The 26,572-nt window shown below is 36.3% G+C and overlaps 1 protein-coding gene across 2 annotated transcripts in view; it reads left to right on the forward strand.

Moving 5' to 3' along the window:
- The window catches only part of LOC149543237 (putative ribosomal large subunit pseudouridine synthase SVR1, chloroplastic), a 113,537-nt gene that overhangs the window by 10,414 nt on the left and 76,551 nt on the right, over window positions 1-26,572 (forward strand). For both annotated transcript variants that reach the window (XM_089798084.1, XM_089798085.1), the window contains exon 2: window positions 6,164-6,243. In XM_089798084.1, coding sequence (XP_089654210.1) covers window positions 6,164-6,243 — 80 coding nt within the window. The remainder of the gene's footprint in view (window positions 1-6,163; window positions 6,244-26,572) is intronic.

The raw sequence follows: 26,572 nt of genomic DNA on the forward strand, positions 1-26,572 counted from the left end.
GGAGGCTTCCATATTAGGTTAAATTATATTAAGGTCTAACATAAATATCACAATGAGTTTTAGATATCTCCATATGAGATATCGTTGGATATCATCTCATGTGATACAATCATTTTGGATATATTTTATGCATGGCATGTCCTTAGACATTTCCTCATGTAATATTCATCATTGTTGATTTAGAAAATTGACCTTTAAGGCATTTCCTTGAATACTACCATATCTGGTATTTACCTATAAAGGATTTTAAGATACCTTCCATTATGTCCTTAGATACCACCATATGCGCTATCCTCCATAATGGGTTAAAATTTTTTACCTTTAGGTTACAACTTGGATATCGCTGCATGCATTATCCTCCTTAAAGAATTTAACATATTTACCTTTGGGGCACAACTTGGATATCATTGTATGTGCTATCCACCTTAAAGGATTTTACATATTTACCTTTAGGGCACAACTTGGATATTGTCATATGCACTAATCTCTATAATGGATTTATTATATCTACCATTATAACGTCTTCGGGTACCACCACATGCACTACCCACCATAATGGATTTCTTAGCTATCATTTTGAGATCGTCACCTCACAAAGAAGGTAAACATTGTACAAGTGTCTTAGCATTGCGAGATCCTTAGTAGTTCACAAGGATATTCATATCACAGGTACAAGAAAAATCACCATGGATTGTCTCTCATAGTGTTATCATGGTATGGATTGTCTCTTGTAGTGTTATCATGGTGTCACACACAAAACATCCACCATGAACCATATTAGAGGGTGGAATAAGGGCTTTCACCTCAAACTTCTCTCTCATAGAGAAGAACTCATTAAGGAGTATCAACGTTTTGACCTCTTCCTCCTAGGTTGCTTCTGATGACCTGTCAAACTCGCTCTAAATCTGATATCAACCTTCTGACCTCCCTGTTCAAAATTGCTCATGATGAACTATTTGACACTCTCTAAGCCTCCACAATTCCAAGTTACTCCTAGAAGTACACAAACTTCACTTGAGCAAGAGGCTTGGTGAGAACATTTGTTGTCTAATCATCAGTGTTAATATACCTCAACTGAATAGCATTCCTCTGCACCATATCTCTAATATGATCTTTACATGCTTTGACCTGTCATGAAATACCAAGTATCCATCTATTCACGAATATCTAGGTGTTTGCATAAGATAAGATAATATAAGATAAAGGTGTTAATGTCCAACAAGAGACCACAAAAAGGATCTAAGGGACTGAAAGTGTACAACCAAGGAGGCTAACAACAGGATCACCAAACGGTGTTCGAAAAGAGCAGAGCAAAAGAAAACAAGAGAGTGAAAGAGAAGGAAGAGCAAGAACAAGAATCATGAACAAGAATCATGAACATGAACACCAACAAGGCAAGGACTAGGGATCCTTCCTCAGTGTAAAGAAGTCCAGAACAAAAGGGCAAGACTTAGGGAAACCAAGAATCCTAGTGCGTATCTGAGTACTATGAAAGCTTTCCGACCTACAAACACGAAAATTCATTCCATGAATCATAGTTCTTTGTTACAATTTCTTGATCATAAGAGAAGCTACCTCTACATAGTCTAGTCCCTTTGGACCAATATGACTAAGATCCTTAGAAATCAAATGAAGCAGATCATCTAGTTTCTCCCTCTAAAGCTTAAGTTCTTATATCAACCTCCCTTGCAGAAGCAATAGCTATTTGAATGCTTTCACTCTCCATGGCCAAGGTGAATCAAGTTCTCTCATCTCTAACAAAGTGAAGAGTTGCCATTGAAAATACCTTTTGTTGCAGATAAGATAAGATGACCTGTCCATGGAGCTTAGAATTCCTAATCATGCTCAACAACTCAATATATTTCTTCTAATTGCTATTACCTAGGGCATAAGTTCAATGAGCTACCATTCAATATCTCAATCTTGTCAAGAACCATAAAAAACTTTTTGACTTGTAATTTAATCCCAAAACATGAGTTTTGGATATCAGGTCCAAGTTAAGTGGGCCATTCAAGAGAGGTTCCTTTTATATTCCTAACAAATTCTTATTCTTCACTTGTTTTCCTCATGATCATAAAATTCTACATGAGAACATATTTTTGTAGATGATTGGCTATAAGCATCTACTACATATGCTTTATCGTGAACAAGAATGCATGTAAAGTTTGACTGTGCAGCTCTTATACTTGCTACTTTGCTCTACTGATTAAAAAAAAAAGTTGTATGACCTCATTAGTCGCAGTCAACTTCTCCAGTTGACCTAGAATACCATATGGAGTGTAGTATCCATTAATCACTATAAACCTCTTGGCCACATAGATGCATAAAATCCCTAAGTGCCTCTTAGTGGATCTTGTTCATGGTATTGGCATCCATTAGCTTCAAAATCATATGCATTCCATGGACCTCATCGTTCTCGAGCTTTGGTCCAAGCATACTCTGATCTTTTAAATTTTTCCATCTCTTACATACAACTTCCAACAATCCATGGTACTCATGAGATACTTTTTCTACATGTAATCTATTGTAAATATTAGAATGTTTCTAATATTTAGTTAGCTGTAGCTAAATGTTAGTTTTCTCTTAGCTAGGACAGACAGTTTCCATTCTTTATGATTGTTTCCTAAGGAAACATTGTTCCATTCTTTTGTATATATAGACTTCTTGGTCTTTGTTAATAACAATCAAGTATTTTACCAATTACTTCGTAATATTGATCAGGTGCACACCTGAGCACTAGATGATCCCTTTTATGTTTTTGATTTGGTTTTTGGTGCATTCCTTCTTGGAGGTGAACTCTCCTGCATTAGCTGCCCACTTCAACTTCTCTAAACTTGGCAAACCTGGTTGTGAAGCTTGCACTTTTTCACTAGGAAGTCTCTCTTTGTTTTTCCGACTTGATTTGGTTATCCATTGGAGCGACACATATTTGATCATGGAGAAACACCATTACAAACTTTTCTTACTCCTCGCTTTGAAGTGGCGCTCTTCTGAACACTAAGTGTTCCTTTTTGAAATACAAGCAAAAATTTGGCACATCACTTTGGTAAGGTATGTGCCTTTACATCAGTGTGTACCATGTTTCATGCCTTAAGTCGCTTTTATGCCTTCCCTCTCTAGTCTGAACTTTTATCTTTGCCTTGCCTTATGCTTGGAAAGCTTCATTCCTTGAAACTGCAAAGAGATTGACTAGAAAGAACAATAGACATTCACGACCAAGGGAGACTTAAGTTTGGCAATTAAGTATTAACCAAAAAACGAGGCATAAAACAAAAATAAGGCTCGGAAGATGACCCAGTTTTAAATATTTGCATGGGCAGAACAAAATGATCACCTAATCATTCTCCTAAATATATACTTGTTAATATATTATAAAATATATAAATCCCATTTATAAGTAATGCTGTAGTTATTTATATTTTTCGAAATATACATACATACATGCATATTTGTACACCCTTTTACTTTAATTTTATAAATATATAATTGCCTATAATAGTATCCAATTTTTATTTTGCTCATAATTATTATTTTAAACTCTTTCTTAAATTTTTTAACACATTATTTCAATTCACAATTCATTGAAGCGAATAATTAACTTAGATTAAATTTAGTATTTTTTGAATGCAAATATATGGCAATCCTAATTTCATTATCTTAAATTTAAATTAGAATTCGAGGATGACAAAGCACAAAGCTTGTTGGGAATGATTAGGCACAATTTTTATGGTGGCTAAAAGGAGTGTATGGTCACGAGTTCAAACAGTACTTAACAAAAGAACTAACTGAGATGGATGCGTTGTACACTAGTTTTAATGTCCTGTAATTACAAAATCAAACCCATATATCAAACATTGTAGACAAATGAAAAGAATGCTACTACGAAATTAAATCTTAGCTTCAACTCCTGTTCCAATTGAGATTGCATTTCTTTCTTTTGTCGCGGGCACCAGCAAGCATTCTATCTTGATCACTTTTTTCAGTACTGTATGGTGATGCAACCCCAGGTCTTTTCTGGTGTGATTGCCTTTGTCACATTTTGGGGTTGCTTTGGAAACAACTCTGAGCCACTGGTCAAACCAAAAATGTTTTGGAATTGGTTACAAAGTAGGCTGGGATGCCTACGGACATCTGGCAAGTTCTCTGATGCCTCTTAACTGTCTCTGGGACATCTTTGATGTTCCTGGACTGTTCCAGGGATGCTCATGCAGGGTTTTGACCCAAAAAATAAAATAAAAAATAAACATAAAATATAAGCGATGGGCAGGATCACAAGGTCATTGAAAAGGAATCTGTTTTTGTTTTCAGAGAATAGAAAATTTCTGATTTTCTTTGTTCTTTATTCTTTTTTTTTCGCAAATCTGTATGGGAAGTGGCCCTATGTCTATTGGTGAACTTGACTGCCTTATTGTCACAAAGAGTCCACTTAGGATCAAGTTTTGTTGAGTGGAAAGGCTCAAAGACCTTAAGGACAAGGCTTGGATTATGCCCTGGGTGAATCTGGTGGAGTAGATACCCCTTAACCCTTGTATTATGCTGAAGGAGGTTGAGTTTGTGTATCCAGGGCACCTGATACAAATGGGGTGCAAAAAGATTTGGAATTTTTTTCTCTTATAAGACAAAATCTTAATGCCTGTGAATTGTTTTTTCTACTTTCTTTTCAGGGAATTGTTTTTCTAAACACCTTTAAAGGATCAAAATAGTGTTACTGTTTGAATGGTTTTTTTTCTAATAATAGATCAAGCTCTCAAACAAGGCACAAACAGGGCAATATGCGAGTAGAAGAATATAAGAGACTTGATTTTTTCTGCAGTGCAATACTGTGAGGTTCAGTTTGTTCTTGATTGAAGATAGGTAAATCTGTGTCTGTATTTTGCTCTATATGAATGAAGATTCAGAAATACAGAAAATGAAAAACATGTCCACAAGTTTGTCATGAAGAATCTTAACAACGATTTAACCAGAGGCAATGTGAGGCTATTTTGAAGCCTAACAGCAGGGTCAGAGCCACCATTGCCATTTTCCTTCCCTTTATGAGCACAAATTCTTTTCTTAGCAGCCATTGAAGATTTCTCTTGAAGTTCTGATAAATTGATAATTTGTGTGTTGACTCACATGCAAAATCTCTATATGACTCTAATGTTATGTTAGAATGTAATGAATGCTTTACATGAGTATTTTAAGTTTGCTATGTTTAACAGACAATTTGTTCACAGTCCATAGTAGTAACAGATAGTGTTCTTGTTAATGTTTCCAATATTCTTTTATATTCTCCGTAGTTTCTTAATTGGTGTCCATTCCTGCCCAATTCCTCATTTACCCTTGCTCAAAAAAGAAGCCTCCTCTCCTAGAAACATGTTCCTGTCTTCCATACCATCCTGTCTCAGAAATACTCCAGAACATAGGCTCTTTCTGGGTTCACTTCCTCTAATTACTTTTGTTGTGCTTTTAGCTTCTGATTTCTAATTTCAAACATCGGAGTGTCATTTTTGATTCCCTCTTTGCTAATCTTACTGGTTGTGCTTTAGAGTTCAATTGAGCTACTTTGGTTAGTTGTGCTTTTAGCTTCTGATTTCTAATTTCAAACATCGGAGTGTCATTTTTGATTCCCTCTTTGCTAATCTTACTGGTTGTGCTTTAGAGTTCAATTGAGCTACTCTGGTTAGTTGTGGATATCGATGAAATTTCATTTGTTTTTTGAGTATGTGTTGAGCAGTGCTTATGTCTTGCAGAGAAAACAATGACAATTTATAATAAATGTCTTTCCCATTTTCAACTTTTTCATTTTCAGAGTGCCTTATCTGCATATATACCACTATCAAAAAATATCTTTTTGCTAGTTTCAGGTTGAAGTTAATGATAATTTTCCAGACGGCATTCAATTCTGTATTATTTATAAAATCTCATGCTGTTTGAAGCCATTGCATTGAGTTTTTGACAAACTGACTTGGCTGGATGATGCCTATGGGAAGCACAATCTACATTTAAATATGCTACAAAAAATGTACGTTAGAAAGACTGCTTTGTCTTTCAGCTGATTCCTGCAAACTTGGGATGCATTGGGTTGATAAAATAACATTCCAGGTTGTTTTAAAAAATTTTCAGTGCTTGTTGTATTATGATTGCTTCCTTGACATTTTCATTTCTTTCTGGATTTCTTCAGTGGCTTCTAGGCGTGGCAGTGAAGAAATTATATTCGAAGGCAGAGTGGCAGTAAATGGAGCTATCTGTAAGACTCCTCAGGTTGTTTAACTTTACCTCTAAGGAATCTCAATTCCTATCTATTCTATTCAAAAGAAAAAAATTATGTCAGAACTACTATAAGCTAAACTTTCCAGGTTATTACTGAGAGATATTAGGTGCAGATGGTAGACCTAATTTTCATTGGTAGTCTGGGCTTATATTTTACTTTTTAGATCATCACAAATTTTAAGTTCGGTGGCTGCCTAATTCCACTTCCTAATTTTTCTGCCAATTTGTTCTCTCTTTGAAGCTCTACTGTTTAACTTTATTGTTAGCTTCTGTTCTCTAAAACTAAATAAATAAATGCTTTGTGATTTTTCATCGATTAAGTGTTATTGCGCTGACACTTATTTATATGACTATTTAAGAAAATGGAAAAGTTTTTTGAGTCACATATGCTTTTTTCCAACAATATGGAGCCATTCTTGAATTGGAAAGAGATATATGTTATCAGAAGAAGTTCAAATGTTGAACAGATTAGAGACTATAAGGTATACTCTTGCATCCTGATGATGGATCACATAGCATGATTGAAATGTTGATGATCAATTATTTTTACACAATCAAATCCGGAAGCTATTATGGCATTCATATGGATTGTGGAAAATAAATAGCTTTGAGGTATACTCTTACCAATAACATCAAAAACTTGCTTCAATTTTGATGGATTGAATATTAATTTAAATTTTTGAATGATAAGTTGGCCTTTTTGACTAAAGGAAATGCAAAATTAAAATGAAAAACTTAAGATGGATACAAAGTGGGGAGTAAAAAAGTATTTGATGTTTATCTCTTGTAGTATTACTGTCTTCAATAGATTTTGAGAGAAATATTTTATTTAGTATCAAAGTAACATTGATCATATAGATGATTATGTGCTAGGAGAAATGTGCATTGACCATTGCAAGATAGTCTGACATACCTGGAAGCTGAAGCATTCACAACAGCATAACTAAATGGAAAAACAGTCACAAGGTAGTTTTGAAATGATCATGTCTAAATAAGTAACTTGCTTCTTATAAAAGTAGTATTAGTATGGTCATAACTTTAAATTAGTATGGTCATAACTTTAAAACTAACATATATGGCCACAAGTTAGTTTACATTCATTCTAATAAATTTTTTCTACTTTTCTTATTTCTTCTTTGCTTATCCTCCTCAAACATTTTCCTATCTGAATGTGCATGAAGGATCCTCACCAAAGCCTGCTACCGTTTGAGCTAAACTGGCTTTGGATAATTCCCCATAATTCATTTGACCCGGCGGAATTTCTCTTTGAAAGATTTGAAAGATCCATTTTTTTTCTTGAGATTGTCAACATCTTTTTGAGACCTGGGTCTCTCAAGACTTCTTTTTTTAAACTTAGATGTATTCATTCTAAATTTTTATTCCACATATGGTTTGTCCTCGTGTGGGTAGGAAACATGCTACAAGTTTTGGCTCTGGACAGCTGCCCTTTTTTGGTCAAGAGTTATTTTCTGTACTTTGGGTTTTCTTTGAGCACACTTATATTTATGCTGAAGCATACCTAGTGAGAATTACTGCTTTGTAGAGTTATAAACCATCTTTCTGTTTTATATTCCTCAAATGCAGTCTTTTACCCCTTTTTTTTTTTTTTACACATACTCTAGATGACAAATAAATTAATTTACTTTTATGCAATTGTTATATTGTAGATTCAAAATTTTCTTAGATTAGTCAATATGAAGTTTGTTGAATAAATATTGCAAACAACCCCATCTACAAGTGGAGGGGATGTTCTACATGGTTATTGTTCCAATGTCCAGTTTCATGGATGAGATTATGTATTGATAACATATCTCTTGATGTTCAATGCATCAAGGTATCACTTATTTTGACTTCACCCAACTTCTTCTCCAGTCATTCAATATATTTTAAAATTATATTTAAGTTAAATTGAATAGATTCCACCAATTTTTTTGTGCTGCCATTCCCTATTGGATTCACTGTTGAAACTTGAGATCAATTGTGTGACCATTTTGTATGTGAGTATTGGGCAAAGCTGCTTGCCACTTTGCTCCATATGTTTCAAGATAGTTGGCCTGTGTTGGTCAATATTCTGCTAAAATTCTTTATGAGATTATTGGAAGAGGATTTAACCATTGGAGATATAAGCCGTTATGAGATTGTTGGCTAAAAATGTATTTCATTTTAATGCACGGTTGGCTTATATTCTGTCACCACTACTTCCAAGTTTGTTGGCTGATCCAGTTTTTGCTACCATCCCTTACAAGATAGTAATTGAATGTTATAAGTACAATGATTGTCTTTAATATTAGTTGTCCCTGAGGTACAACATTTATAATGTTTACTAGTTCAGTCATTAGAAAGTCATCATTGCGAGCATAATTTTAGATGAGGCTGGAATCTTGTTCAAGTTTCAATTGTACTTCAGTCAAAAAAGATTGTCACACCTGCAAAAAGTCATCGCAGTGGAAATTGCTATTTGTGATTTGGGCATGCACCAGCAATGGCTGAAATTTAGATGCTTGGCATTCAAAAGTCAATATAGCAACTGTTAAGAAAACTGTTAATTCAAGTGTTGAATCACAAGGGTTAATCAGAGTCACTAATTGAACTATACATATGTATTTAAAATTTTAATGTGAAGACATGTAAGCTGTTTCGTCCAAATCCATCTAGCAAGTATAAATGTATAATGACCTGTAAAATTAAAAAAAATAGTGCTGTCCAGGTTATAAAAAATAATATTAATGCACAGCAATGACCACAATAGGTCAATAGGACTTGAAAATACAAGTTGTACAAAGAGCACAAGAGAGAAAATTGTATTGGAAGAATGAATGCATGAAGCTTGAGAATATTAAATGGCACATATTTTATGTGTATGCTTGTATTTTTTTTGATCGATATATGTGTACACTTGTATTTATAATTGAATGGGGAAGTTAGATTTAGTGCTTTAACTTTTTTGTAAGTTATTTTGTAAATATAACTAATGTTATATTATTATATCATTAGCATAAACAATAAATGCATATGTAGACTAAGATTTTATCATATTTAATAACTCCCTTAATGTCTATATTGAAGACAATTCCTTTTTTTATTTATTTTTATTTTAAATTGACCAAAAGATTAGTACCAAGTGATTAGCAATTTGATCAACACATTGTTTTGTAAGAACCCCCTACTAATTCTGAACTATTTTCTCAAATTTTAGATGTTTCACAATGTTGAAATTCTGATTATTTTCAGATTATGTGTATGTATATCCTTCACCATCTTCAAGAGGAATATTTGGTCTTCCCTTTTATACTTTGGTGGTGCCCATTCACCAAGGGTCACCAATCTTGGCTCAATTTAGTTAATTAGAATAATTATTGTATATATATATTTTTAATAAACATATTATAATAATTATGTCACAATAATACTTTGAGACATTATTGTGAATTGGATATGTAAGTCTCCAAAAGCTATTTTTAACACTCCCTCTTAGCTAGGGAGGCTTCCATATTAGGTTAAGTCATAATGAATGTATGATTATGGTTCACCATAAACATTACAATAAACTTTAGATATCTTGATATGGCATGTCCTCGAATATCACCTCATGCAATATCCACCATAGTGGATTTAGAAAATTACCTTTATGGCATGTCCTCGGATAACACCACATGCGCTATCCACCATAAACGATTTTGAGATCAGATATCAGATTTTGTGATATTGAATATTTTATATCTCATTATGGCATGTTCTTCGGATACCACCTTATGTGATATTGAACATTAAATATCTGTATTGTTCTGCGAATACCACTTTATGTGATGTACATTAGATATATGCCATTATGTTAAGTTCCTCAGATACCACCTCAAGTAATATAGAACAATAGATATTTACCATTATGTTAAGTTGCTTGGATATCGTCTCAAGTGATATTGAACAATGGATATCTACCATTATATTATTTCCTTTGGATACCACCTCAAGTGATATTGAACATTTATGTCATGTTCTTTGGATACCACCTCTTGTGATATTGAACATTAGACATCTAACATAATGAATTTCAATAAATATTCAATGTGAGATTGTCATCTCACAATGAGGATAATAGTGTAGACGTGTCTTATCAATGTGAGATTGTCACATCACAAAGATATTCATATCAAAGGTACAAAGAAAGTCACCACATACTCGTTTTATTATGGTGTCACACACATGACATCCGCCATAAACCATATTAGAGGGTGGAACAAGGGTTTTCAATTTAAACTTCTCTCTCACAGAGAAGAACTCATTAACGGGGGATTGCAACTTGAACTTCTTCATAGAAAAGAACTCATTAAGAAAACATCAACCTTTTGACCTACTTGTCCAAGGTTGCTTCTAATGAACTGTTAAACTTCTGAATTTGATATCAACCTTCTAACCTCCTCGTCTAAGGTTGCCTTTAATGAATGGTCAAACTCCCTCTTAATTTGATATCAACCTTTTGACCTCATGGAGACAAGTCATGTCTGAATTCTTTAGCCTACATGAAGCTCTTTTCTTAAATGCTCCTTGATCCAACAAGTATCCAACCATCCAGAAATATCATGACCAAGATATCCGCATAAGAGTCATCGAGCCTACATATATGGAACTTCATATGATTCAAATTCCTTTGAGTGCTACAGTTTCCCAGTCTCTAGGAGAGGGTGTAGAGCTAGAGGACAGACCGGTTTTTGTGCTGACTACTAGACCATGGATCACATTTTTACATTACGGGCTATTATTGAGGATGCTAGATACAGATTGAAGAAAGTATACTGCTGCTTTGTTGATTTTTGCAAGGCTTTTGATTCCGTCCCTAGGATGGCTCTATTTCAGAGATGTCGTATGATTGGGACTTCTAAGACGCTAACTATTATAATGAGATTGTACAAAACTATGGTGTGTAGATTCAAGACTCCAGAGGGATTCTCAGTTCCGATCCATAGCACCATTAGGGTTAAGCAGGGTTGTCCTCTCTCCCTCACTTTGTTTGGTTTGTATATTGATGAGCTCGAGGACTTTCTTACAAACTCCTGGCTCCCCGGTGATGGGTGTTACTTGCATCAAGTCTTGATCTCCATTCTTCTTTTTGCGGATTACGTGGTTCTTCTAGCTCCTTCTCCAGAGGGTTTATAGGGGCTTCTTGATGGTTTGGCTTCCTTTTGTGACCAGTGACAGTTGATGGTTAACCTCGGTAAGACTCGGGTTATGGTCTTTAATTGCTTTAAGTCTTCTCATCTTCACTTCTTCTTTTAGGAATAGGAGATTGAGATTATTTCTTCATATATGTATCTTGGATTGAAGTTCTTTAGACCCCGCTTTAGTATGAGACCAACGATTCAGTCCAGAGTCAGTAAGGCTATGGGATCTCTTGCTATGCTTGAGAGACAGTGCTTCAGACATCATTTTCAGGATACCTCGTCCAAGCTGTCCCTCTTGGACTCCCTAGTACGACTGACTATTCTTTATGGCTCCGTGGTCTGGGGGCCTTCTCTCCTAGTCTCAGATTGGGCCTCAATCAAGCGTGTGCAGACTTTGCTTCTGCGACGTATCATTAGATGTCACAGGTTCAGCCCTCATAGTATTATTTGAGCTGAGTTTGTTGCTCGTCCCTTGAGACTTGCGTTCATATTTGACTTGATTTGGTTCCTTCATCGCCTTCGTGGTTTTGCATAGTTGACTGGAGATTGATATAGATACTCCTATCTGGCCTACTGCTCTTCTATTACTACTGTGAGTTCTGATACTAGTCTTGAGCTTGTTGCTAGTATGCTCAGGCAACCTCTCTACTAAGTTTGATTGGGATTGATATTGACCACTCTCCATATCAGTTCTCGCTGGATGCCCCTGCTCATCTCCTCCCCTCACGTCAAGAGTTGAATGAGCATGTCAGACTTGATATCTACAGACAATACATTATCACTACCTGGAGTAATGCTCCTGGAGGTTTATGTCTGAGGATGGCGTTCTATGCTGAGCACTTTTTGGAGATCCATGGTGGGATTATTGTTCATCCTAGCGACCTATCTCAACGTTGGTGTCATGCCCTGTGTATCCCTCTAGGCTCTTTTAGAGTTGGTTTTCACCTTCTTCGAAATCAGACCGACTGTCATATGGATAGTAGAGACCGGATTTGTCAATTGTGTACTTTAGCGGAGGTCGAGACAGAGACTCACTTTATTTTCCATTGCCCTATCTTCTATGAGATCATAGGGAGTTTTTATTGTCTTTTCTGTGACTATTTTTCTCTTTCAGCTTTCTTTAGTTACATTGATCAACGGTGTCTACCTTCAGGAGGCTGCCCTGCTCCGTGATAGTACTTTACAGTCACTACTTCTTTGCCAATATACCTCTGATCAGCTCATTACTGCCTTTTTCTCACCCTTATCTTCGTCATGGGTGTGAAAAGACCGTCCAGTACTACCGGTCACTCCAGATCTATCAGACCCCACAACAGTTCCTTTCGATATCTCCTCCAGTAGCTCCCATAGAAAAATCAGGGCTCATGTTCACTCGTAGTCATATCCTTCTGTGATTGATTTCTTTTTGCCAATGAAGGATTCCTAGATGTAAGCTCTTAGTCCCGTAGACCTTTTGTGGTCTTTTGTTGGACATTAATATTATTATCTTATCTTATCTAGTTGTTTCGTCTGATACAAAAGCATATGTGGTTTCAATCATGGAAGATGTCTTTCTCACCCTCTGAGATTAGAATAAAATCTGTTCATAGTCTACTCCCCCCAGTGGGAGAGTCCTATTGTCTTGACGTATTCTTTGTAATTCCTGATGCTTCCATCTCTTACATAAATGCCTCAATAACATTTCTACTACACCATTCTTCATTCCTTGCAAGGACATGCCTAAGGACCAAAGAAAAGAACAAGAGCGTAGCAAGGCAAATGACTCTTATTGTACGTACAAGGATAACGATAAGAGATCAAAATAAAACTAGTTCTTAATAGAGTATTTATCTCACTATTCTGGAGCAACCGTTCATCAATATCCTAATTGATGTAACTTAATATGCAAGGCTGGTTCACCAACCCTCTACCATATTAGCTAACTCTGAATAATTACGCTCTCAGTCATTACAATCTGTAGATGCCATTTTCCTGTGTAAAACTGAGTATGCATCACTTACACTCAGCTTGGTGAACAACAACATCATCCTTAACAATGGCTAGTTCTTCTAGTTGTCTGGCAGTTGCAAAGTAAAAGAGATCTGGCTTGTTTTCAAGTATGTTGCCCAATAACTTGCCTGTACGAGTCTGGGCCTCAAGTGGTTCTCAGTGAGCACTTTTATTGCGTAAAAATAACACACTATCCAACTTCATAATACACTTTGCTGAAAATCTTTCAGGTTCTGGTAGCAAATATTTGTATTTGGCAACAATAGCCTTTCAACAAAAGCAAACAAAGCTGTGGAAGAACATTTAGCTTCAGGTTCGACTTGTGCAACTTAGACTTTCTTCTAAACGACTATTTGATTGATCAACAGCGATTTTTCCATGTGGCACTGAGTTGCAATAATCACAATATTCTTCAGATTCTCTAACACTTTCTTGAGTGCCTAGAGATTACTGGTACTGCAATTATAGGTGTCAATAAGGATTGACTTCCATCAAACTCAACAAATGCCTTATTACACCACTGCTGTCAAACATAGTGATTCTAAATGATAGTACCATTCAGAAACTGCAGACAATAAATACTTTTAAAATGATATTGTTCCTGCTTTTTTACCAGTGTGGGTCTCACCTCTTTATATATCTCAGGAAGAATGAAAGACCTGTCTTTTGTGTGAATACTCAAAAGTGATACCTCTTCAAAATGGATCACTGCTCCCCAACAAGTGGCTCTTTGTAACCGACAATTTAGTGTTGGGCCTGGAATAAACATTCTTCCACAAACTGTTCTTTTTACCATTTATAAAGTTGTGAGTAATGACAATGACTACCAGCCTAAATAACTGCGATCTTTTTCTTAGCGGTTATCATTTGCAATCACCAATGGAATTGTGAAAAGCATATTATTGCAGGGAGTCTTGTAGTCTGCAACTGATGTACGCACTGAGATTTTAATAAATTGTCTGTAGATATCGAGATGTACCCTACTTCTCACTATCAACACTTTCAATATCACTGGGTATGGTTGTTGCCATGGCTTCTCACTAGGATCGTTGAAGCCAAATGTTGTACTTTCTCTACAAGATCGACACACAATATGAGTTTTGATGAGAGGCCATAGATGTGTACCTGGACTCACTAGGTAGATCTTTGCAATGTCGGTTAATCACCTAATTAACATAACTCTTTACTCCTCGATTAGAATGCTTTGCTGCTCATTTTTAGGTTCTCGTATCTCCAAATATGTTTCTCGAGCCATTGCCCATACTGTGCACGTGCATAGAAGACAAACTCACGAGTTTGCATTGCATACAGGCTATGCCACTGAAAGGAAAGGCCCAGAAGTGATGATAAAAGATGCTCTTCTGCATAACTTCAGAGTGCACAAACGGGACCAGGGAACTCTAATGAACAAATTGCTTTCCTATCACTAACAAGTCTCTAACAAAGACAACAAATCCCAATAAGGACCTATATATCAAAGAAATCCACTAGATGGTATGAAGAAATGTGCTGAAGTTAACCGCGAGCTAATAAGTGAAGTGGAAATATAGTCCATACTCTAAGAAAAAATGAAATATCCGAATAAAAGAAATATTAATGGCATAAAAGCTAATTAATAAATAAAAGTTTCTTCTAGGAATTTAAAAAAAAAATGATCATTTCTATCATTGCCATGTTTCACAAATCCTTGTGCAGAGCTTTTGTTCAACATTTTTCATCGAGGACAAAGACCCTTACTCTCGGATCAATGGGAACTGCTGGATGGAAATCTTTTGGTTTCTGTAGTTGGCTTCAACCAGGAGTCAGAATTGGTCTTACAGGTCGAATTCACAAGTTCTTCAGGCTGGAGCTGCTGTAAGAAAATAAATATTTATTTCTATCTGATTTTGCAGGTTTTATTAATATTGAATAATTCAGAAGATTATTTAATTTGCGGGCTAAACAAATTTAAAACAGCTATAGCATTTATCCCATATTATGTCATGCTATACTCACAAAAAATGTTGTGGGAAATTCTGGGCTGGTCACTACATTCAAATAGGTTAAATGCACATTGTATCTTCCTAACAATGTGAGAAGGGTATGATTCCATGTTAGAGAGAGCAACTAGAGGATCTTCTTCAGCTGACCTGTAAGGATCTTGGTCGTATTGGTTCAGAGGGGGTAGACCATGTCAAGATGGTTTCTCTAGTGATTAGGAAACTGTAGCAGTTAGAGGATTATGATTCACGGGATAGAGTTCCATGTGTGTAGGATGGAAGGCCTTTATGATGATACTCAGGTTGGGATATTCCTAATAGATGGATACTTGGTGAGATTGGGATTCACCAAGAGTGATGTAGACTTTAGCCTTGTATTTCATGACAGGTCAAAGCATGTGGAGATCAAATATCACTATATTAGAGTTATAGCGCAAATTAATGCTATTCAATTGAGGTACACTGGAGAACAAATGACCAATATTCTCATCAACCTCTTCAAAGTGAAGTTTGTGCATTTTCAACACAACCTTAGAGTTGTGGAGAATGAAGCCCTAGCTAAGGAGTGTCAATATCAATAATTTATAGAAATGTACTATAATGCATTTTTCTTTGAGACGTAAAAAATTGAGGTAAAAGCTCTTGTAACATTTTTCTCTAAGACGAAGAAATTTGAGGTGAAAGCCCTTGTAGCATTTTTCTCTAAGATAGAAAAATTTGAGGTATTAGCCCTTGTAATAGATACTTCTCTGTGAGAGAGAAATTTGAGGTGAAAGCCCTTGTTTAACCCTTTGAGAGTAGCCATGGTGGACCCACCTTCTGGGAGTAGCTATGGTGGATGTCATGAGAGAGAGTCCATGACTTTTGCACTTGGGTTTATTCACCCTTTGGGAGTAGCTGTGATGAACGTCATGATGAGATGGCGACTTCACGTTGAGTGATTCCATTATGGGCACTTGTTAAGTTTGTAACCAGATAATCTACAGGTCTGAATGTGCAGACTGCACTTGATCTTGTCATCTTAAATATCATATATGTGGCATTAAGTATATACTCCTCTTGTGAGACAGCGACTTCTTAAAGAGTTGTGTGACATTCAATACTAATCTAACACATTGTGTTAGTAATTAATATTATTTATCTTGCAGATTGCCGATTTCTAGGAGAGGTTATATGTGCTGACTTAGGAAGGGACATGCCCTTTAGTCATGATATTTAGGGAGGTTATTGTTGTATTTTTGAGGACACACGAATACATTTCAGTTTGCTCCCTCAAGCAACAATATCCAGTAAATTTATTGCAGAGATAAAACTATTTTTTCAGATCAGAATAAAGATTGACAACTACTTCATACTCCAGAATTTAAGAAGTTCATTTTTTAGCAATAAAAGATAGATTTACAAGTCTGATTTAAAACATAGAATTTTCAGAAACTTTACATGGTATCAGAGCTCTCGTAGTCGAACCTAGGCTCTGCAAAATTCAGTAATCAGACTTTGTATATCTAGCAACTATCTCCTATCTTCAATGACATATAATTAGACCCGAGGACAAGTTTGATGGGAAAGAACACTTTGATGCTTGGAAATTCAGAAGCATGACGATTCTTGAGGAAAATAATGTAAAACAATTTGTTGATAAACCATCCAAACAACCTTTTGTTGAACCTCATAAATCTATCTAGAGCAAAGGAAATAGAAAAGCCATTTAGATCATTCTAGATGGAGTAAAAAATGATATCGTACCCATGCTTACAAAATATCAAAATGCATTTGATATGATGAATGCATTACGAAATGTATGAGGTCAACAATGCAACTAGGGTTCTCGCGCTGAAAACGCAACTAAATCACATTCAGATAAAGAAAGGAGAATCAATGAATTTTTACTTCCTAAGGGTTGCCGACATTAGAGATGAACTGTCAAGTATAGGAACTATTATTATTGACACAAAATTAACACTAATGGCTATAGATGGATTACCAGATTCATGGGAGACTTTTACACAAGGAATAAGTGCCAGAGATAATCTTCCTGACTTCAACAGACTTAAGAACGATTGTCTTCAAGAAGAATTCAAAAAACTAAAGAAAGGAGGGAAACTGAAAAGAAAAGATGAAGACTGCATGTCCTTAATACAAACTCCTATAAGGGCAAGTAGAAGCATTTCAAGAGGAAAAAGGGAAATCAAAAGAATGGGAAACCCAAGAAAGATCTATCCAAGATAAAATGTTTTAGATGTGAAAAGTTTGGATACTACAGATCTAATTGTCCTGAGAATGCTAAACAAGAAGCAAACTGTACAAATGTTGCTAGGGAAGAAGATACCTATGATCTTGAGAATCATGTGTTGTATTCATCACTATCAAATAAAATCTCAAATAAAGCATGGGTAATTGATAGTGGATCTTCTAGACATATAATAGGATATAAAGAAGCACTAGACTCTATTTCAGAAAAGGTCAATGGAGAAGTTACCATTGGTGATAATTCAACACATCCAGTCGAAGGAATTGGAAATTGCACCTTGAAACTAAAATCTAGAAATTCTCTTCTTCTCAAAAATGTACTCTACGTACCAATAATTAAAAGAAATCTAATTTCAATAACAACACTTGAAGATGATGGGCATAATGTTGCATTTGTGGACGATAAAGTATTAACTTGGGCAAAGAACTTCTCAATCAAGAAAGCGAAGTTGATTGGTCAAAGAAAAGGATATTTGTATGAATTGAATTTAGAATCTAGTCAACCTATTCAAGCCTTAAGTCATGAAGCTGGAGACATAAATGAAATTTGGCACAGAAGATTAGGGCATCTAAACTTCAAAACTTTATCAACTATGGAGAAGATGGTTACTGGTTTACCTAAACTCAATAAAGATCACTCAAGCGTATGCAAAGGGTGCGCAATGGGTAAGAACACCATAAGTACATTTCATTGTAGCACTACAAAAACAAATAATGTTTTAGAATTAATTCATTCAGATCTATGTGAACCAATGTCTGTTCCTTCTCTTGGAGGATTTTGGTATTATATTTTGTTCATAGATGACTTCTCTAGGAAAACATGGATTTACTTCTTAAAAAGTAAAGAATAAGAAGAAATCCTCAAGAGATTTAAAAAATTCAAAACATTAATTGAAAACTTATCAGGACATAAAATTAAAAGCCTTAGAACTAATAACGGAGGGGAATACTCCTCAGATTTGTTTAAAAGGTTTTAAAAAAAATTAGGGATTAAGAGGGAGTATACCGTTCCTTATAATCCAGAAGAAAATGGGGTAGCAGAAAGAAAGAATAGAACAATTACAGAAGTTGCTAGAGTTATGATTTTTGATCAAAATCTAGAATATTATCTTTGGGCAGAAGCCTCTTGTATTGCTGTCTATATCCAAAACAGAAGCTCGCATTCTTACCTTAGAGATAAAACCCTTGAAGAAGTATTTACTAAGGTCAAACCTAATATAAGTCATCTTAGTATTTTTGGGTGTCCCGTATATATCCATGTTCCAAAAAAAAAGAGAACTAAACTAGAACCCTTTGAGAAGAAAGGTATTTTTGTAGGATATAGTGAAACATCTAAGGCATATAGGATTTTTATACCTAGACAAAAAAGTATTGAACTTAGTAGAGATCCAATTTTTGAAGAAAATCTAGCATTCAAAAGAGCCCTAAGTTTTGAAGAACTTTCTCCTTTACCTAGTTCTAAAAGAAATAGTGAATCTGGGTCCAAGAGGGAGAACTTAGAAGAAATTGAAGATGAAATTCAAAATCCAAATCTTGAAGAAACTCAATATTCAAAGAAAAGACCACTTTGGGCCATCAAAACAGTCAAGACAGCTCAAGACTTTGCTGCACCTTCTAGAACAGTTAGCACCTTCTAGAACAGTTAGAGAAAGCAAAAGACCTAAAAGATTCTCTAGTTATATAGCAAACATGAGTGATTTATCCAAAATAGAACCAACCAATCCTTTTGATGCTATTAAACATACAACTTGGAAAGAAGCTATGACAAAAGAATATCAATCTATTATGAAGAATGATGTTTGGGAAATTGTTCCAAGACCTAAAGGAAAATCTATTATTTCTTCCAAGTGGATATTTAAAATAAAGCATGTTGTTGACGGTAGCATTGAAAAGTATAAAGCTAGATTTGTAGCTAGAGGATTTTCTCAGAAAGAAGGGATTGATTATGAAGAGACCTTTTGCTAGATATACCTCCGTAACAGCAATCTTAGCAATTGCAGCATCGAAGGGATGGAAAGTACATCAGATGGATGTAAAAACAACATTCCTAAATGGAAACATTACAGAAGAAGTATATCTGGAGCAACCTAAAGGATTTGAAACTCATGATTCTAACGTTTTTGTCTGCAGGCTCAAGAAAGCTCTCTATGGGCTTAAATAGGCTTCAAGGGCCTAGTATGAAAGAATTGATAAGTATCTCACCGGTTTAGGATTCTCCAAGAATGAATCCGATCTAAAATTTATATTATAAAAGAGATAAAGATGATATGGTAATTTTGATACTGTATGTTGATGATTTACTAATAATAGGTGATGATCATTTTATAGATCAATGCAAGCAAGATCTAACTAGAGAATTTGAGATGAAGGACTTGGGACTCCTTCATTACTTCCTAGGACTAGAAGTATGGCATAATTTTGACAGTATCATACTTAATCAAGGGAAGTATACATCAGACATTTTGAAGAGATTTGAAATGTGGAATTGCAAGTCTATGTCTTCTCCAATGGAGACTAATCTACATAAACTTAAAGAAGTAGCTGCAGAATCACCTTCCATAGATTCTACTCTCTACAGATAGATGATTGGGTCCCTTATGTCCTTAGTAAATACAAGACCTAATATTTGCTATGCTATTAATACCTTAAGTCAGTTTATGTGTAAGCCAAAGAAAATTCACTTAGTTGCAGTTAAACACATTATGAGATACTTACAAGGCACTCTTATTTTTGGACTCAAATACGAGAAGGTTGGCTTAGATTTACATGGATTCATTGACTGAAATTGGGGTGGAAGTGTTAAAGATAGGAAAAGTACTTTAGGATGCTATTTCAGTTTAGGATCAGCTATGATATCTTGGATATGCAGGAAGTAGTCTTCAGTAGCTCAAAGCTCCACAAAAGCTGAATACATTGTAGCAACAATGGCCTCTTGAGCAGCAGTTTGGCTAAGGAAGTTACTTGTGGGATTATATGGGCAAGCCATGAGTCCTACGATTATTCATTGTGATAATTAGAGTTCCATCAAGCTTTCAGTGAATCCAATGTTTCATGATAGGTCCAAGCATATTGAAATTTCTTACCATTATTTAAGAGATATGATAGACAAGAATTCTGTAAAATTAGAATACATTTGCACTGCAGATCAGATAACAGACATTCTCACCAAACCTCTATTTAGAGTGAAGATAGACCACTTTAGGAGAAGAGTTGGTATGGTTGAATTGTAATCCATTTGTGTTCTTTAAATTATTAATAAAATAATTTTATTTGTCAAGCTATTGACTGTTATGGGCTCCACCATCTGTATTCATTATTTTAGAGGTCACGATCTCTGAGATAATGAACACTTGTATAAAAGACATTATGAGAGATGAAGATCTCTTTGATAATGTGCTAAATAGTAGAGTTCTACTAGAAGATCTAGATGAGTTCAAGATCATATTGTGATGTAGACATTGCTATGTCTATGAGTCACAATTTGGATAACGAAAGAATTTTATTATTCTCCGGAGTTTATCCTGTGTTCTGGTAGATCTTAACTCAGGATCATGTTATGATATAAGTATACTAGTATCTATGAGTCACAACTTGGATAAATGAAGAACTTAAATTGTTCTTCAGATTTATCCTGTACTTATCACTTGTAGCAAGTGATTTGTCATATCACAAGTTTAGTAATATGACATTGTATCATGTGTTCTATGATACCACATACTAAGAAGATTCAGATAGATATAGAGTATTAATTCTTTCTTATTCATCTTTATTGATGTTGCTAGATATGATATCTCTTTGTATGATTAGCAGGTTAGGAGGGAGTGTTAAGTTCGTAACCAGATAATCTACAGGTCTGAATGAGCAGATCGCACTTGATCTTCTCATCTTAAATATCATATATGTGGCATTAAGTATATACACCTCTTGTGAGACGGTGACTTCTTAAAGAGTTGTGTGATATTCAATACTAATCTAACATATTGTGTTAGTTATGTGAAGAATAAATCACAACCCTTAAAATTTTGCTCGGCACATGAAGGTGCCAAGTGTCAGTTTTGCTCTGCACCAATGGATGCCGAGTGACATGCAGTGGGTGCCAAGTGAACTCGGCACACAAGGGAAACTCGACACCGTAGATGCTGACTGAACTCGGTAGTGGGTGCTGAGTGAACTAGGCACAAGAGGAAGCTGAGTGAGCTTGGTCACGACTGCAAGGTGATGCTCGGCAATAAGGTATGCTGAGTGAGCTCGGTACAAACTGTAGAGACAGATCTCGGTCAAAGACTAGACCGAGTGAGCATTACACCAGACTGCCATTAAAACGCAGAGAGCCAAAGGATGAACCTTTCAAACATGAACTTATCAAATGCAAAATACTATGCAATGAAGAATAGAAGAAGGGAACACCAAGGATTTGTATGCTTGCTTGCTTTCTATTCAAATATATTAAAACTATTACAAAAGTTGGGAGCATTCGGCTTCAACTAGAAAACCCTAAAATCTTTATACTGATAAAACTTGCAACTCTAATGGCTGCATACAACAATGCCTGGAGCAATCACTACTTCATAGGTCGAAATAATAAGAACTTACAGAATGACAGAAGATCCAACACATGCAACATGAAACTGAAACTCTTCTATCTTCTGAACATTGACTTGATCTGCTGATCGATTTTCTTCTCTTCCTTCTCTGCTCTGCAACTCTTTTGCTCTGATCTCTTCACTTTGATCTGATCGAAAGAATTTGATACATCCCTTTTTGTCTCCCTTCAAAATGTTTTCCTCTTCTTTTCCAAGTTTGAAAACTCACCTACCCGCATTCATTATTTCTGACTGTTCTGCAGGCTGTTAGGTGGTAGGTGGGCGTTTGGCTCCAGGAGCAAACGTTTGTCTGCATTTAATATTTCAACACTCCCCCTTTGTCCCGAGCCAAACAAACAAGGATCACTCCTGATCCAAATCAATTAGACCAAGACTCTCTCTTAGGTGTACAAAAGTTCCAATGCCTAATGGCTTAGTAAAAATGTTTGCTAGCTACTGCTTAGAGTTCAAAATTTCATTTTGATACCTCCATTCTCCACCAACTCTCTGATGAAGTGATATCTGATCTCTATGTGCTTGCTTTTCCCATGGAAGACTGAATTCTTGTACAATGCAATTGAGGAGATGTTGTCACAATAAATTGTGGTTCCATCCTCTTGCTTTTCATTCAAATTTGTCAAGAACCTTCTTAACCAAATAACTTGACATGCTGCTGCATTTGTTGCTATGTATTCAGCCTCTGCTGTAGATTGAGCAACGATAGGTTGCTTTTCGGATGCCCATGAAATTGAACTCGATCCCATATGAAACATGTATCCGGAAGTGCTCTTCCTATCATCTAAGCTTCTAGCTCAATCACTATCCGTGTAACCAACCAACTTGAAATCATTTGCTGCATTATACAAAATTCCAAATGCCTTGGTACCATTCACATGCCTTAGGATCCTCTTTCCTGCTTACCAATGAGAATCCTTTGGTGTTTCCATAAATCTGGAAATCAAACTTACTGCATGCACTATGTCTGGCCGAGTTGCAGTTAAATACATCAAACTTCCAACCATACTCTTGTATAGTGTTGGATTCTGCTGCAATCTTTCTTGCTCGACTTCAGACCTACTGCTGTTGGTGTTGGGGCTGCCTTACTGTTCTGCATTTTGAATCTCTCCAAGATTGGCCTTGCATACTTTTCTTAAGAGATGAAGATACCAACATGCATTTGTTTTACTTCTATGCTTAGAAAGTACTTCAAGAGACCTATTTCTATCATTTCAAATTCATTTTTCATGGCCTCTTTGAACTCACCAATTAGGAAATTATCATTTCCAATGAAAATTAAATCATCTACATACAAGACAACAATCAACACATTACCATTTGCTGCCTTATTGTAAAGAGTGGGCTCACCATCGCTTTTGCTAAAGCCATTGCTCATCAGATATGAGTCAGTCCTGCTGTACCATGTCCGTGGAGCTTGTTTGAGCCCATTTCGAGCTCTCTTCAATCTATACACTTTGTGTTCTTCACCTGCAACTTTATAACCAAGTGGTTGCTCCACATAAACCTTTTCTTTCAATACACCATTCAAAAACGCTGACTTCACATCCATTTGATATAACTTCCATTTGTGTTGGGCTGCAATTGCTATGACAGCACGCACGGTTTCCATACTTGCAATTGGGGCATATATCTCAATATAATCTCTTCCATGTTGCTGCTTGTACCCCTTGACCAACGTGCCTTATGCCTATCTATTTTTCCTTCAGCATTGCACTTGGTCTTGTATAACCATTTCACTCCAATTGCTTGTTTCTTGAGAGACAAAGTAGTTAACTCCCATGTCTCATTTCTTTCAATAGCATCTATTTCCTCATCCATGACATTACACCATTTCTCTTCATTCACAACTTCCTCAAAATAAATTGGATCCCTATGAGAAAATAATGCAAAATTTACACTCATCATAATTTTCTTCATACCTTTCATTTTGATATATCTTCCTTAGACTTTTAGTCATTCTTGGCAATAGGGAGGCGAGAGTGGGGTCTGAATTTTCAGTATTGCTACTGCTATTGTTTTGCATACTAGCTTGGGGTTGTCTTGATGTGCTTGGAGCTGTTGCTCGGCATATTAAGGGCTGCTTGCCTTTTTGCCTTTGTCTGTAATCTATGTTTGCTGCTCCATCTTCTTGCTGATCGGCAATTGTTGTCTGTAAACATTGTATAGCCGACGGGGTGGTGTCGTCGGTAGGTTTTATATTTTGTAGCCGATGTCGTCGGTAAATAGTTTGTAGCCGATGGACCTCTTCGGGAAGTATATATACACCCTCCGGGTAATCATTGTAATCATTTTATGAAGCATAATGTAATGTTTTGGCATATGCGAATTATACAAGGAGATCTACTGTTCTTATTTTGTTTTCTGTATGCATTAATCTATTTACCTGTACGGTAAACATTTGGCACCATTGCCCGATGGACCTGGAACAAAGGTTGGAATAAAGACTGATGACGAATCAGTTAAATAAAAATAAGAATAAGCTGAAGGACAAAGATGAAATCCGTACAACTCAAGAAAATTTAATTTTGGCACAACAGGCCAAGCGCCGAAGGAGGTTTCAGAAGATTGCCGATGAACATCGTAGCGCTGAGGAATTGTTGGAGGAGACTTGCCAGCGGGTGGAATTGGTGGAGGAAGCAAGAGAGGAATTTTTGAATTTTTATTCACCGAGGGAAGAGAATCCAGACAGAAGGGAATTGACTCGCATGGCTTGGAGTGTTGAGGGAGCACGAGCGTGGAGTGAACTCTTCATCCGGGATACACTTCCGGAAGGGACAACTTTAGAAGATCCTTCTTCACCAAGGTTCGCAGCTGTTGAGACCGCCGGTGTGGGAGAGCAGACTGCCGGTGTGGGAGTGCAGAACGCCGGTGTGGGAGTGAACAACGCTAGTGTTGTAGGACCGAACAATGCCGGTAGACAAAATCCAGTAGTAATGGCGGGACCAAAGGAAAAGTTGCCGAAGTTTGATGGAGATGGTATGGCCGATCCAATATGACATTGTAAAACATGCGAAACGATTTGGAGGGAAAATGGCATCATAGATACAAATGAATGGGTTCGACAATTTCCGGCAACCGTACGGGGTGTCGCAATTGATTGGTTTGCTAATACAGATCCACAAAAGTTAAACAGTTGGGACAACATTAAGGAGTTTATCACAGAATTTCAACTGTTGCGGGATGACAATGAGATTGTAGCGGAGATATACAATACTAAGCAGGGGAAGAATGAAACTATTCGAGTATATGCCAGGAAATTTAAAAACTTAATAAATAAAATAGAAAATAAGCCGACAAATGGGCTACAAAAAAGATGGTTCCTTGAAGGCCTACACTCGAAGTTGCGAAAGAAGATGAAAATTGTGCCGCCTTCGTCATACACAGAAGCATACAATAGAGCAATGAACTTGGAAAGTGAGTAGAAGACAAAAAAGAAAAAGAAGAGTAGTTCATCCGACTTAGATGACGATGCGTCTTCGGGAGAAGATAGCAGCGATGATGAAAACAATAGCAAAAAGGTACGCGCTCTCCAGAAGGACATGATCCGTATGATGAAGGAATTTAAAAACATGCAGAAAGAAACGAAGGGAAGCGACCTATGGTGCACAGAATGTAAGACGAAAGGTCACACCAAAGGATCTTGTCCAAAGAACCAGTTCTGCAAGATCTGCCAAATCATGGGACATTCCATAAAATAATGCCCCTTCAATATGAAAACCAGAGGACATCAACAAGTGCTTTTGACACAGGCAACTTCCATGTCAGGAGGGAATGGAAATGCAAACATTGATGGTGCCACTTTGGGTGGGTACAAAAATAATAGCAGACGAGAAAACAACAATGCCAATAATAATAATGGGAGCTGCAGTTGAATCCAGTGTGATGCAAAAGGTCGACCGATCATTCAATGCCGAGCATGTAATTTGTGGGGCCACTTTGCCCTGGATTGTATAACGGCAAACACACCGACATTATTAAGCAGATGGTGCGGACCCGGTGATCATGAAGATGCCAATTGCTCAAAATCCGGAGTAAATTTGATCACTGTCGGGATGGACGAAGAGGAGGTTTTGGCAATTACACGGAAGCAAGTAGAAGTGTACCTGGACCTGGTGGAAGCAAAGAGAAAATTGGGAGAAGCGCGGTCGAAAATTGAAAAGGCATTGCAGGCGGAGACATCTCAGTTGAAGGACACCACCGACACCTCAGCAAGGAACTCCGCAAAACAAAACATCGTACGACAGATCTTACAAACAGAGATACCGCTCAAGATAAATGATCTGTTTCTCACAATGCCTTAGCTCTGATCTGCACTCACAAATATCGCGCCAACTCCTAAGTC

This window comes from Cupressus sempervirens, chromosome 8, assembly GCF_028749045.1.
Source record: "Cupressus sempervirens isolate cs-2001-9-10 chromosome 8, ASM2874904v1, whole genome shotgun sequence".
NCBI lineage: Eukaryota > Viridiplantae > Streptophyta > Pinopsida > Cupressales > Cupressaceae > Cupressus > Cupressus sempervirens.